The 13,159-nt window shown below is 33.3% G+C and overlaps 1 protein-coding gene across 2 annotated transcripts in view; it reads right to left on the bottom strand.

The window, feature by feature from the left end:
- LOC150078720 (palmitoyltransferase ZDHHC3) overlaps nucleotides 1-10,966 on the bottom strand; it is a 62,882-nt gene extending 51,916 nt beyond the window's left edge. For both annotated transcript variants that reach the window (XM_090384126.1, XM_090384124.1), the window contains exon 1: nucleotides 10,771-10,966. In XM_090384126.1, the coding sequence (XP_090240252.1) occupies nucleotides 10,771-10,790 (20 nt within the window). In that variant the 5' untranslated portion in view covers nucleotides 10,791-10,966. The remainder of the gene's footprint in view (nucleotides 1-10,770) is intronic.
- Nucleotides 10,967-13,159: the final 2,193 nt, after the last annotated feature.

Here is a 13,159-nt window from a genome sequence, read left to right on the forward strand (position 1 = left end):
GACATGAAGGTTGACAGGGTTGTTAATGAAAGTACACTATTGCAACACAATCTAGAAAAGTTGAGCAGATGGGCTAAGAGGTGGCAACTGAAGTTAACATTGACAAATGTAAAGTGCTGCATATGGGTTGCAGTAACCCCAGAGAAACGTACCAACTGTTTGGTACTATACTCAGGGAGGCAGAGAATGAAAAAGACCTGGGGGTAATGGTGCAGTGAGATATGAAGCTTTCTGAGCAGTGTAGACAGGCTGCAAGAGTAACTCATGGTGTCTTATCAATGATATACAGGAATTTTGCTAGCAGGTTTAAGGAGATGATTATCCTCCTGTATAAGGCAATGGTCAAGCCATACCTTGAGTACTGCATATAGGTCTGGAGGACTCCTTTTAGGAAGGATGTAGAGCTGCTGGAATGAGTTCAGAGAAGGGCAACAGATTGGTGAATGGAACAAAGGGTTGCTGTTATCAAGGAAGTCGAATGTATCCTGCAAATTGCAGCATCTGGAGACTATGCACCTGCAAGGTGATCTGATTGAGGTGTATAAGGCCTTGAATGGTTTGAGCAAATGCTGATGGGATTCTTTCTCTTGCCCAAATTACTCACCTGAGGGGACATAGATTCAAACTGAGGAAAGACAATTGTATAATAGATATGCGGAAATTTGCCTTTAGCTAGCGGGTGGTTGATTGTTGGAACAAACTTCCATCTGTTGCAGTGGAGGTCAACAAGTTAAATAAATTGTCAAGCCAGAATTAGACAAGCATTTGGAATGAATGGATGATGGGTGAAATGGTAAGGTGTTTTTTTTGGCTGATGCTATATAAAATATTAGCAATAGCATATGATCCAAGAAAGCAACCTTACATCAGCCAAAAAAAAAAAAAAAAAAAACCCTTCCCATTTCACCCATTCGGTCACTCCAAATGTTTGTTTAGTTCAGCCTTAAATTTATTTAGGCTATCGACTTCCACAGCAACAGATGGAAGTTGATAGCTTAAATAAATTTAAGGCCGAACTAGAGAAACATTTGAAGTGACCAGATGGGTGAGAAATGGGAAGGTTTTTTTTTTTTTTTTTTTTTGGCTGATGCTGTATAAGCTTGCCTCCTTGTATCATATGCCTCTACTAATGCTAAAATTTTTTACATCAATATTCAAGTGTTCTGGGTCATCAATACTGAAGATACTAGTGGGTTATTAATATTGAATGGTTATATGATAAGCTAAAAGAACTGGAGGAGAAATTACTGTGGTTAAAAGTGACAGGATAATAGGAGCCATTGGAACCTATTCAGTTATATTATAGGAATCAGTAAAAAAGTCAATTCAACTTTTAGCTGTAATAATGAATGTATCCTCAGATTCAGATGAAGTCCCTATAAATTGTAAATGTCTCTCCAATTCACAAACGTGGTTCAGAGGGTCAAAATGAGTTAACTATAGATGCATATATTTTGATATTTGTACCAGGAAAAATTCTCGAGCCCATACTCAGGGATGTAACATAGGATCATTTATATTACAATCACAGAATATCCTTACTGAATACTGCTGGGTCCATTGCAATTTCTGATATTTATTAATGTCTACAGTTGATGAAAAACAAAGACGGGCAGGGTAGTTAATGACGATAATTGAGATATGTTCTATAAACAAACACTAGACAAATTATTCAGGAAGTCTTAAAAATGGCAGTTGGAGATATTGGTTAAACATTGGTTTAATCCAAGATCTTACAATTGGGTGGCAGCAGCTCTTGCTTAATGTATCATGGGTATGCTACCTGAGGACTAGTGCTCCAAATTCAAGGTACTTGATAATAAAAAAGGCAGGAGTAATTATTATTAAGTAATAATTGATAGCAATTATTTCATTATATAAAATGATAGTGGGGTCATATCTTGAGTAAAGCTTGGAAACCACATTTTATAAAGGATGTGGACTTGCTGGACAAGCAAGGTATAGAGGAGAAAAAAAAAAAAAAAAAAGAGTTTACTCAGACAGACAGATGGGAGGATGGAAAGGGATGGAGAGAGAGAGCCTTAAGTCTCATAAGTTACAATGTTCGGAGACCAGACATCTACACCTCTTTCTCTGGTAACAACTGAATTGAGAAAGGATAATTGCAGAATAAGGGTAAGAAAAATTTAGCTACTGACTGTCGGATTCAACTACTATCTAGCTGAATGGAGAAGGGATGGGAATTTTTAAATTTTGTTTCAAGAGGGTAAGGACAAATACTTGAAAGAAATATGTATAAATAAAGTGAATGAAGGTGACACGAGCTGCATTTAGTTGGATAACTTATCAAGTGACCGAACATAGCCAACCAAAAGGAAACCATGGATGTCATGAAACTGGAGCATTGAGTCATCATAAAATTTTTGACAAAAGAAATGAATGGATCAACAGTTGAAATGAAAGCTGTATATGGTGATGCTGCCCCCTTCTGAATATCAGATAAATTTTAGAGTTTATGAAGTTTTTAAACTAAGGTCGAAGAATCTACAGATGTCACTTCCATTAGTCATCCCACTTGGAAGTGTGTGTGTGTGTGTGTGTGTGTGTGTGTGTGTGTGTGTGTGTGTGTGTGTGTGTGTGTGTTATAAACACACGCCTCCATTTCTTGTGGTGAGAACATCTAATTTGTTATGTGAATCCCTAACACAAAATTAACACCATTTAGATTTATGCAGAATACTTCAAATATTTTCTATAAAAAACACTGAATGATATCATAAGAAATGATAATTATCATGCCTGTAAATCATTTGTAAGTTCTACTGAATTTTTTTTTTGGTTGATAATATCATTAAAAAAATATCACAATTGCAATATCATTTTATTTTGTCCAACAAAGTTATAGCAGATTTTGATTATTAAGGGCTCTAGGTTATACAAGACCTCAGATACAATTTAAGAAAAGATTTAAGAAGAAATATAGCACTTACAGGAAATGATAGGAAAATTCAATATTTTTGTTTCTGATTTTGTGTGGCATGCCTACATGCATAATTTTTGTAATATGGAGTGTCTTTTTCATAGGTTAGTACTTTTTTTTTTTTTTTTTTTTTTAAAGATAATTTATTGTGACAAATGAAACTCAACAGTTGTACAGCTACCTACACATACACACAGGTGGCAAACAGTTGTCTAGCAACTGACTTGCTGTCTAGGTGACTAATATTTGCACTGATCTGACAGACCTGTGATGTGATTTAGAAGAACAAATTTATCATTTGCTTCTTATTTCTTTGTGCTAGTTGAGAGCTGAAAATAAAGGTGCTTCAGCAAAGAGAGTTTTATTTTCTTTTGATCAGGTACACTTTTTTATTTAGTCTTATAAAAATGTTTTCTTCTGACAATTGATTATGTATATCATAATAATAATATGAAGGACATTATGCTGCATGAAAAAATAATTTAATTCATATAATAAGTTTAAATTATTTAATTTATAAATAGTATAACAAATATTATCACTTGATGAGACAGTAAATATGGTGAAATATTTCAGACTACTCTAGATTTATTTTTTTATTTATGAACGGAACTCAGAAGAAGCACTGAGCATTTTAAATTTGCACAGAATGGTACTAATTTATCAAATGTATTTTAAATAGCAAACTCTGAACACTGATAGTTATCAACGTTTAATATCAATTAATCAGCACTAATCATAATCAATACTAATTGATTTTTATAGTTGAGCATTATTTAGAGGTAGTTTTACTGCTTTCATCTAATTCTCAGATAACTATCAAACAAATAGTAATCCATTGAAGTCTCCTCTTTTTACTCAAAGAGGAAAACTATCTTTCTGAGAATGCTGAGAAGATCATGACTGAAGGGATATTTAAGCTGTTTCTATATATTTCTTATTCTGCACCCTCCTCCTCTATAAACTGTGATAGCTTGAGTCTCCTATGCAGTAGAACCTCCTAAATCTGGCATCCTCGGGAACAGCACGTTCTGGATTTTTAAAAATTCCAGTTTTTTGAAGGTTATACATATAGCTTAATTATTCAGGAGTAATTCATTTATTACAGTATACAATACAGTAGCTCCAATCCCATAATCTCCAGAGAATGACAGTTGCCAGCATGAAGTCAACTGCTGGACTGGTCCACTGGGTAATGTACTTGCTTAAGAAATAAAAGTCAAGTTCAAATGCTGCTGCTGGTATAGGTGTTGCAATTGTTCAGTAGTTTTTAATGGATTATAAATAGTGTAATATGATTTCAGCAATTGCATTACCTTAAAAATTAAATACATAGTGCTGTACTATTAAGCTGTTATTTGGTTTTTAGGAGCATTAGCAACTAAGGCCATATTGCTCTGGGGATATGCGGCGGTCATTCCCTGACCTTTCCGCATCCTCCATATTTGGTGGTCAAGGGCTTGAACCCGGTCTAATCAAGAAGCATGTGCTACACACTGTCGCTCCTGCCCACCTGGCTACAGAGGCGCCTGTACTATTAAGTATCATACAGTGAACTAGTATTGAATATCTCACAAAGTGAATGATATTTTAAGTTGTAAATACATAGCAAAAATGATATAGTCTAGGAAATATGTAAAACAGAAAGAAACTGGTGCTTGGAAATTATTAATGGAATATAATGCATAAATTTGGTATCTATTTTCCTTCTATCCTTGTATTGTCAACTATTTTTGGGAAAATATTCAAAAATATCTTGATTTTTGAAAGCTTACTGTATTTTCAAAATGGTGTGTGTAGAACCTGATGCTCGCTTTCTCTCTTTCTCTTTCTCTCTCTCTCTCTTCAAGAGCTGTATGATTAATTATATACTTTTATTTCAATATCACATCTCTTTTCCTTCTGAGTTAGTAGTCAGATGAGTTATGCTTTGTTTCATTTCAGATTTTGTTTTGTAGTGGGTGGGTAGGGACTTCATTAGGACTAAATTGAATTGGGCTCTGGGTAAATGTATATGATCTATGCTTTTAAGGTCATTTATCAGCCCATTAATGTACAAATTGGCTTTGAATTTTTTTTAGTACATGCTACCATTTCTAACCAGTTTAGAGCTAACTGTAGACAGTTTATACTAGGCAATGGCATGAAAATAGCTTTTAACACTGGAGATTATGCGAGTTCATCTTGGTTGTCCGATTTAGACTTGGAAAAACTGAATTCAAGAATATCTGTAAAATTCAGGTACAGAATTTGATAAAATTGAATCAGGAAATACCTGAATAGATGCAGAAAGTGTTACTGCATAAAAGTAACAAGTTTTATTTATAAAATATTTTTATGAAATTAAGCAGCCAGTTAACCCCAGGGGCTCACACCTGGTGAGAATGGGCTTGGCACACTAAGGGTCCTAAGCTGGATATCATCATTCTTCTCCTTGATGATTCCCTTCTCTCTCAGGGTAACTCAGAAATTTTTTTGGCTGGTGCAGCATAAGCCTCAGGCTTCCTTGCACCATATGGCTAATAATAATCAAGTATATGAAAGCCCGTGTAGAACTATTTGAACTTTTGTGGTTCTCCTACTAAAAGAACTACAAAAGAAAAGTTAGGAAACCATAGTGACCACTTTATAAGGGAAGCACCAATAAATGTGTTTGGGAGTTCCCTTAATAAGGGAACTCCCAAACACATTTCTATCATAGCTTGCTAAATCAGTAAAACAACCATGGATGCCTTGATGAAAGTAATACAGACAGGTTCAAGAAAAAAAAACAAGTCTTAAATATGGTTAACCTAATAACTGGGAAGCAACTCAAACAAACTGAGAAAATGAAATATAAATTTTCTTGTCAATCAGAACCAATCAACAAGTCTAAAAAAATAAATAAATAAAAATAGGCAACATAAATCCTATCAAGATTAAAAAGAAAGGCAAAATTTAAAATATCACATTATAAAAATACTTAAATAATAAATAAATGTTCTGTTAAAAAGAAAAGAAAGGCAAAATTTAAAATATCACATTATAAAAATACTTAAATAATAAATAAATGTTCTGTTTATACTCTGGGATGACCATATGGTCAGAGGATTTAAACAACTAAACATAAAGAAAACTCAAAAGATAGAAAAATGACATTAATTTGCCAAACTAAATAACAACAGAGATAACCAAATTGAAGAAAAAAAAGTGTGTGAAAAGTGGGGGATGGGGAAGAACATAAGGAACACCAAAGGACCATTTAATATCTATATCAAAGTTAAAAATGCAATGGAATACAAGCAAAAAAAAACAAAAACCACCTTTATCTAAAGAAATAAAAATCCCAAAGTTGACTGGGAGAGCCTGCAACTTCAACCTCTGGAATTGCTATTTTAGTGCATCAATCTCACATTGTGAAGCATTTTCACTATGAGTTGCTTTAATATTGCATTACTCTAAATAAAAGGCACTATTCCATAGAGGAGTATATTGCATTTTTTTTTTTTAAGTACATGCCACTACCCAGACTTGATTTCAACTCTGATTGGAGTCTCATTAGTGGACAGGTAGGCATAGTGAAGACCTGAGCAACCTGGTGATGACTGTATCCACAATATGCGAGATAGTTCAGTATAAGTGAAGTAGTTTTTGAACATATTGAAGACAACGTAGCTTGAGGCTTTTGTCCCATGTTCTTTCACAGAGTTTAATTATCAGTGGACCAACAAATCATATCACAGTGCAAATCTGATTGGCACTGGCATAGATACACACACTTACTTTGGGAAGCTACAGCAGTTTTCCAACAGGACCAAAGTACTGTATATAACTCAAAAAAATCAACATTATCATGGCTGAGCTTAATGTTGGCTCTTCTATGCAGAACATTAAAGTGCAAAAAGAGCAACTAAATAAAGGTTATTTCATTGTTAATTTTGTCTCTATGCTATTTGTTATTTTATTACATAAAATAATTGCTATGTAAAATTTAAAATAAGTAGCACACCATCAAACCGAAACATGTCTTGAAATCACCATCAAACATGTCTTGAAACTCCATAGGGTCGTGCTGGCATCTATTAAGTGAGTTTATGAGTAATAGATCATTTTTATATTTAGACAACTAAACATCATCATTTTTGTACCCCACCAGTGCAAAAATCAGCACTGGTGGGGGTACGTTTTGACAAGGTTCAAGACAATGTGGGCTTAAATGAGCTTAAATTGAAAAAATTCTCTGGAATTCGGACCCAAAAGTTGATGAAACTGAATAAAATACATATATAATTGCAGTGGATATTACTGCACTGAAAAAAAAAAAAAAAACATTATGATAAGTTTTTCTTTCTTTATTATTTTACAAATTTCATTTTTATTTTTGACAATCTTACTCTGCTGCCCAACTGTAAAGTAAAAATAGGAAAAAAATATCAATATTTAAAAGCATTCATGTACATAGTTCTTCAATTTTAATGCTAACTTTTAAATTCCTCAAAAGAATTCACTCTAAGCTTACATACTGCCAAGAAACCTATCTGGGAACAGGTTAAAATAATTTTCTAAAATTTTTATCATCCACTCCTATGTCCACTTTTATTAACCAAGAATTTTCTAGAGATTCTTCCTCTTGAACATTACTTTATATTCTTCCTTTCATTAAGAATGCACTGGTATTTAAACTGGTATATCTCTTTCTTCCTCAGCCCTTAAATATCTGGAATGGTGCATTTTTTTGATTATTACTAGACAGTTTCTTTTCAATCCTAAGTAATCACATTCATTATAAGCTCGACCCACATTAAAAATCACTAATCATCCAAAAACTTATTTGATATCTTAAAGTTGAAGAACAGATTGACACTATTTATTCTAACATAAGCTTAACTTCTGATATAATATCTACTCACACTCTGCTGCATGATTACTCTCTCTTATCAGGCAACTTTTTAAACTTCCTTATTAATCTTTGAGCAAGGATTTTGATTTCTAACTTCCAAAACATCACTTGTCAAATCAAATATATTGCTGGTATTCCTCACAGAAGTACATCTTCGGCAACTCTCTTTTCAACACTTTTTTACAATCTTTCTTAATGTTCCATCTGAATGTCATATTTTATGTTCATGGCACAAAAATACCATAAACTCACTCTCTTGTATTATCACAATATCCTTTGGTTCATTAAGCCATTCCCTTAATCCAATCTCACAGATTTTGTAATTAATGATTGCAAATTTAATTTCCATGGGCATCTTAACTTTCTAGTCTCATAATTTACTCAAGTAAATTGGTCTTTCAAGTAACAACTACAGCATGTACATACTTAAAATGTACAATATTGTATGTGCTTCTCCTCCTGATCTGGAATTCACCATTTGCAACAACAAAAAAACTCTCTTCTCTTTGGAATACTCATTTTTGAGGTGGACTTTCTTCAGGTTCCATCAAACACCTGTCACATCAAGATATTTCATGTTCAACTGTCTACACTATTTGGTTAGTCTTTAGAACAAGGTTTAGAACCTAGCATCATTAAATGTTAAAAACAAGGTTTTAACCAACAGATCTACAAGTGCTGGGCAGGTGGAGCTCCACCCACTGCATCACAGCAATTGGAAGATCTAGTCTTGGGAGGGAAACCTCTTCCTGATTTTAAACCAGCACCAAAGGGGGGATAATCGGGAAATGATTCCCCCCCCATTTTCCACTGGTTTTAAATTGAGAAATGAAATTATGCACAGGAATAGATAGCAAAACGGCATTCACTCTAATGCAAAATTGTGGTGATTAGCAGCCAATCACTGCAAGGCAGTGAGTGGAGCTAGACCTGCCCATCACTTGTAGTTGCAAAGATCCATGGGTAAGAACCTTGTACTAAAGACTAACCCAGTTTTTTTTGTGGATTTAATAGTAGTAGTAGTAGTAATAATAGAGGCATGTGATGCAAGAAAACAAGCATATGAGCTTATGTAGCATCAGCCAAAAAAAAAAAAAATTTTCACACACCATTCCCTCTAAAAATTTGTCCAGGTTCTCCTTGAATTTATTTAAGCTATCGACTTCCACAACGACAGATGGAAGTTTGATCCAGCAATTAACCACCTGCTGGCTAAAGGCAAAATTCCACACATCTATTCTACAACTGTCTTTCCTCAATCTGAATTTATGCTCCCTCATGTTCGTAATCTGAGCAAGCAGAAGAATCCCATCAGAATGCAATGTGCTCAACCCATTTATGGCCTTATACACCTCAATCAGATCACCTCCCAGGTGCCTAGTCTCCAGCCACTGCAATTTGCAGACATTAAGACTTTCTTGGTAAGAGGACCCTTTTGTTGCCTTTCTCTGTTCATGCTCAAGCAACTCTACATTCTTTCTAAAATGAGGCTTCCAGACCTGTACACAGTACTCAAGGCATGGCCTGACCATTGCCTTATACAAAGGGATAATTATTTCCTTTTCCCTGCTAACAAAATTCCTGTAAATCTTTTCTTCTTTGGTACCCAAATACACTTGTACTTTTTTTTTAAAAACCTAAATTTAAAAATATACTTTATTTAAATTGTTTCCCAAGTATCTTAATTATTCAGCATCATTAAATTAGAATTTATGCTTGTAATTACAATTCTTTTGTTATGTTATTATTATTAGCTATAAGGTGCAAGGAAGCCCGAGGCTTATGCTGCACCAGTATGTATTATTATAATTATTTCGCAGAAATACCTATATAATATTTATTTATTTCTGTGAAATAAAACAAATATATGTGAAAAAAAATAGTAAAATCAATGTCTCGCATTGGAATACTAAAGATCTGGTCACTTTAAGTATATGTGTATATTTTTATTATTATTATTTAATATTAACAACATATGTATATGTTGTAAATATTAAATGAAATCTGTATCATTATGAATGTTATAGTAAGAGAATATGAGAAAACAAAAGGAAATATTTATCATTTAACATGATAAAAAAAAAAAAACATGATAAACATGACAAGAGTCAGAAGGAAATATTTATCATTTAACATGATAAAAAAAAAAAAAAAAAACATGACAAGAGTCAGAAGTAGAAGGGAATCACCAAAAAAGAGAAGAATGATGATATCCAGCTCAGGACCCTGGGTGTGTGAAGCCCATACTCACCAGATATGAGCCCCTGGGGTTATTATTATTAGGAATACTCTATAACCGCTCTTATTAGCCCTCCATTGCTGTTCCATGGTTGACTCAGAGCTTGCCCATATCTGTGTATGGCTGTCTATTGCTTTCTGCAAGTCTACTTTGTGAGAGTCCTTGTACCAGACACTCAAAGATCGATATTGATGGTATCTATAATTATGTAATCTGCTTGCTTAAATATTAATGTAATGTGGAGATGGGGTTTGTATATCTGAATATATTAGTAAAGAACAATTCAGGGTTTTACCCAGAAGCCATACGTACTTCAGTAATTATAAGTGAACTTCGTTTTTTTTTTTTGTTTGTTTTTGTAACCAGGTGTGCAAAAATAATCGATATTAAAATTTAAAAAATTAAATTTGAATAAATAAAGTGTACAAAAATAATCGAAATTTAAATAAAAAAAAAAAAAAAACAGGGATCAAATAACAGTACGGTGAGGGGAAAGAACAAATAACACTTCCTGCTTCTTTTTTTTTTGGTGAGTAGTTTCCCTACAGTGAAGTTTTATGCTAGTCGGTTACAAAGATATACTCAGCTCATTTGGGTGATCCTTCGTTCTACGTAGCAATTGATTCCTCTTAGTACTGGATTACGAATTATATATTTTTTAATCAGAAAAGAAGACATGTTTCTTCTTGTTATTCACTAAAAACTACATACCAATCTAGTCTCATAGCCATCTCATGGCGCTTCAGTTTTATTCCGTTCACGGAAGCTTAAAAATTCACAAATTAAAATCATTAATGAGGGACAAATTGTTTTCCTTTAACAAGAATTCTTTCCTTTAGATCAAAAATAAATAAGCAGAGCAAATAAGGAAAACACATGTTTCAAAGTCACTAATATGTTTTGTAACTTCCACTAAACCAGCATGAATACGAAGTTGTTACAGCGACACCTAGTGTTTTATGGTCGAGTTAACATTAGCATAAACAAATTTTAAAAAATCAAAACAAGGCCGACTTATAAAAAATTGTTCTTAAGTTGTCCTCGAATCAAAGGTATATCCAGGCCAAGTGACGCAAGGTTGTCAACTGTCCGTAAATTTACAAACAATCCTTAAAAAATGGTTCAAATTAGAATGTCCATAATAATAGCAACACATATATAGAAATTTTCGGGAAGGTGGAGATTACAAATGGATGTCAAAATGAGAACACATTTTCATTTTGACTTATGTTTGAAAAAGCTGGAACCTTTTATTTTTAATGCATGCAAATAAAAAACGAAGGTCATAAATACACGCTGTAAGAATTTAGTTAGTTCACGAGTGCTTCGACACTTGGGGACAAGTGTTGAATCCAGAGTGTTTGCACCGGGGGAGGGGAAAATGTAAATTTAGAGGTTCATGTAGTATATAATATTAAAGTGACCAGACGTCCCGGATTTAAGTTGCTTGAATTATTAAGAAAATTTCACTTCACGGAAAAATGTATTTAATTTCTGTTGATTTTTTTTTAAAGAAGTATGTATTATTATAATTATTTCGCAGAAATACCTATATAATATTTATTTATTTATTTCTGTGAAATAAAACAAATATATGTGAAAAAAAGAGTAAAATCAATGTTTCCCATCGGAACACTAAGGATCTGGTCACTTTAAGTATATGTGTATATTTTTATTATTATTATTTAATATTAACAACATATGTATATGTTGTAAATATTAAATGAAATCTGTATCATTATGAATGTTATAATAACAGAATATGAGAAAACAAAAGGAAATATTTATCATTTAACATCTAAACTAGTCAGTAATCGGTTGAAAATCACAGATTAAAATTCGCAAAAAATCGTACAAATTAAAATGAAACATGCAAGTATTATAATAATCTTATTCTTCTTTGCATATGTATCAACAACTTAATTTATTAGTTTTTCCGATAACTCATTCGTGCCTTCTAAGCTTCTTTTCATGCAATCGTTGTAATATTACAGTCAGTGTGGATCTAAGTATTTCCGATTCGATTGATTTCTTGGCGCCGTTTACTAGGATATATATATATATATATATATATATTTGCCTCATTGTTCTTCTGTTTTTGGCGCCCCTTAAAGAATGTCGCTCCAGGCAAGGGCCCTACTAGCCCGTGCTTTAATCCGGCACTGATTACAGTATAGATACATATATAATAAAAATATTATAAAATGTATTGTTTATAGGTTGCAACCAAACCGTGTTGTTTGCGGCATACAAAGGAAGAATTAGCCACAAGTAGATTCTTGCTGTGAAAAAAACAAAAGGGAATGTGAAAATCATAAAGCGAAACTGCTGACGATTGAAATAGTAGCTGCAGTAGACTCTTCTCTCTCTACCTAGACATCGTTTATCCCTTCCCCTGAAAGTTGCAGGAGACTCTCTAATTACAATAGCATCCGTCTGTAGTGAAGTAGTGAATAAACCAATTCACTACTTGCAATCCAAGTAGATGTTGATTAAGGTTACCTGCAAGTTTATAACATACAATAGTAGCGTATGTCGAAAACATAATCATTTGTGACAGACAGTAATTTCTAAAAATAACTTACGTGGAAGTCACGTGCTCTCGATTGCCATTTGCGTTATGCAGTCTCGTGTCCTTTGTCAGTTCGGCCACAGATTAGTATTAATCTGTGGGTTCGGCAGATTGAGTTCCTTTATTTTTTTTTAAATCTGGTGACCCTAGCATAAGACCGCTATAAATGCCAGTTTTATATAAGTTTGTATTTATTTATTACTTCTTGACACTAAACGTTATGAATGTATGTCCTTTTGAATCAACTTGAGCTTTACTACGCAAATTCAAGAAGTCAAATTTATAAAATATTAATTTTTCTAAAGAAACATTTTCAGAAGTTGGCAATTCTGATGTGACATCATCCATTCATCAAGTCAAGTTGAGGATTCCGCAATAATCCTCTGAGAATTATTGCGGAGTAAATCGTCCTGAATTTTAAGTGTTTTGAACTACTTTACTGGATGAATGCATCTAAATTCAACCAGGCCTCCTAAGGATCTCATTTTCGGCATATGAGTTCATAATGAGTGGTACCTGGCTGGATGT

Source organism: Mastigoproctus giganteus, chromosome 10, assembly GCF_048544385.1.
Source record: "Mastigoproctus giganteus isolate SK-2022 chromosome 10, ASM4854438v1, whole genome shotgun sequence".
Lineage (NCBI taxonomy): Eukaryota > Metazoa > Arthropoda > Arachnida > Uropygi > Thelyphonidae > Mastigoproctus > Mastigoproctus giganteus.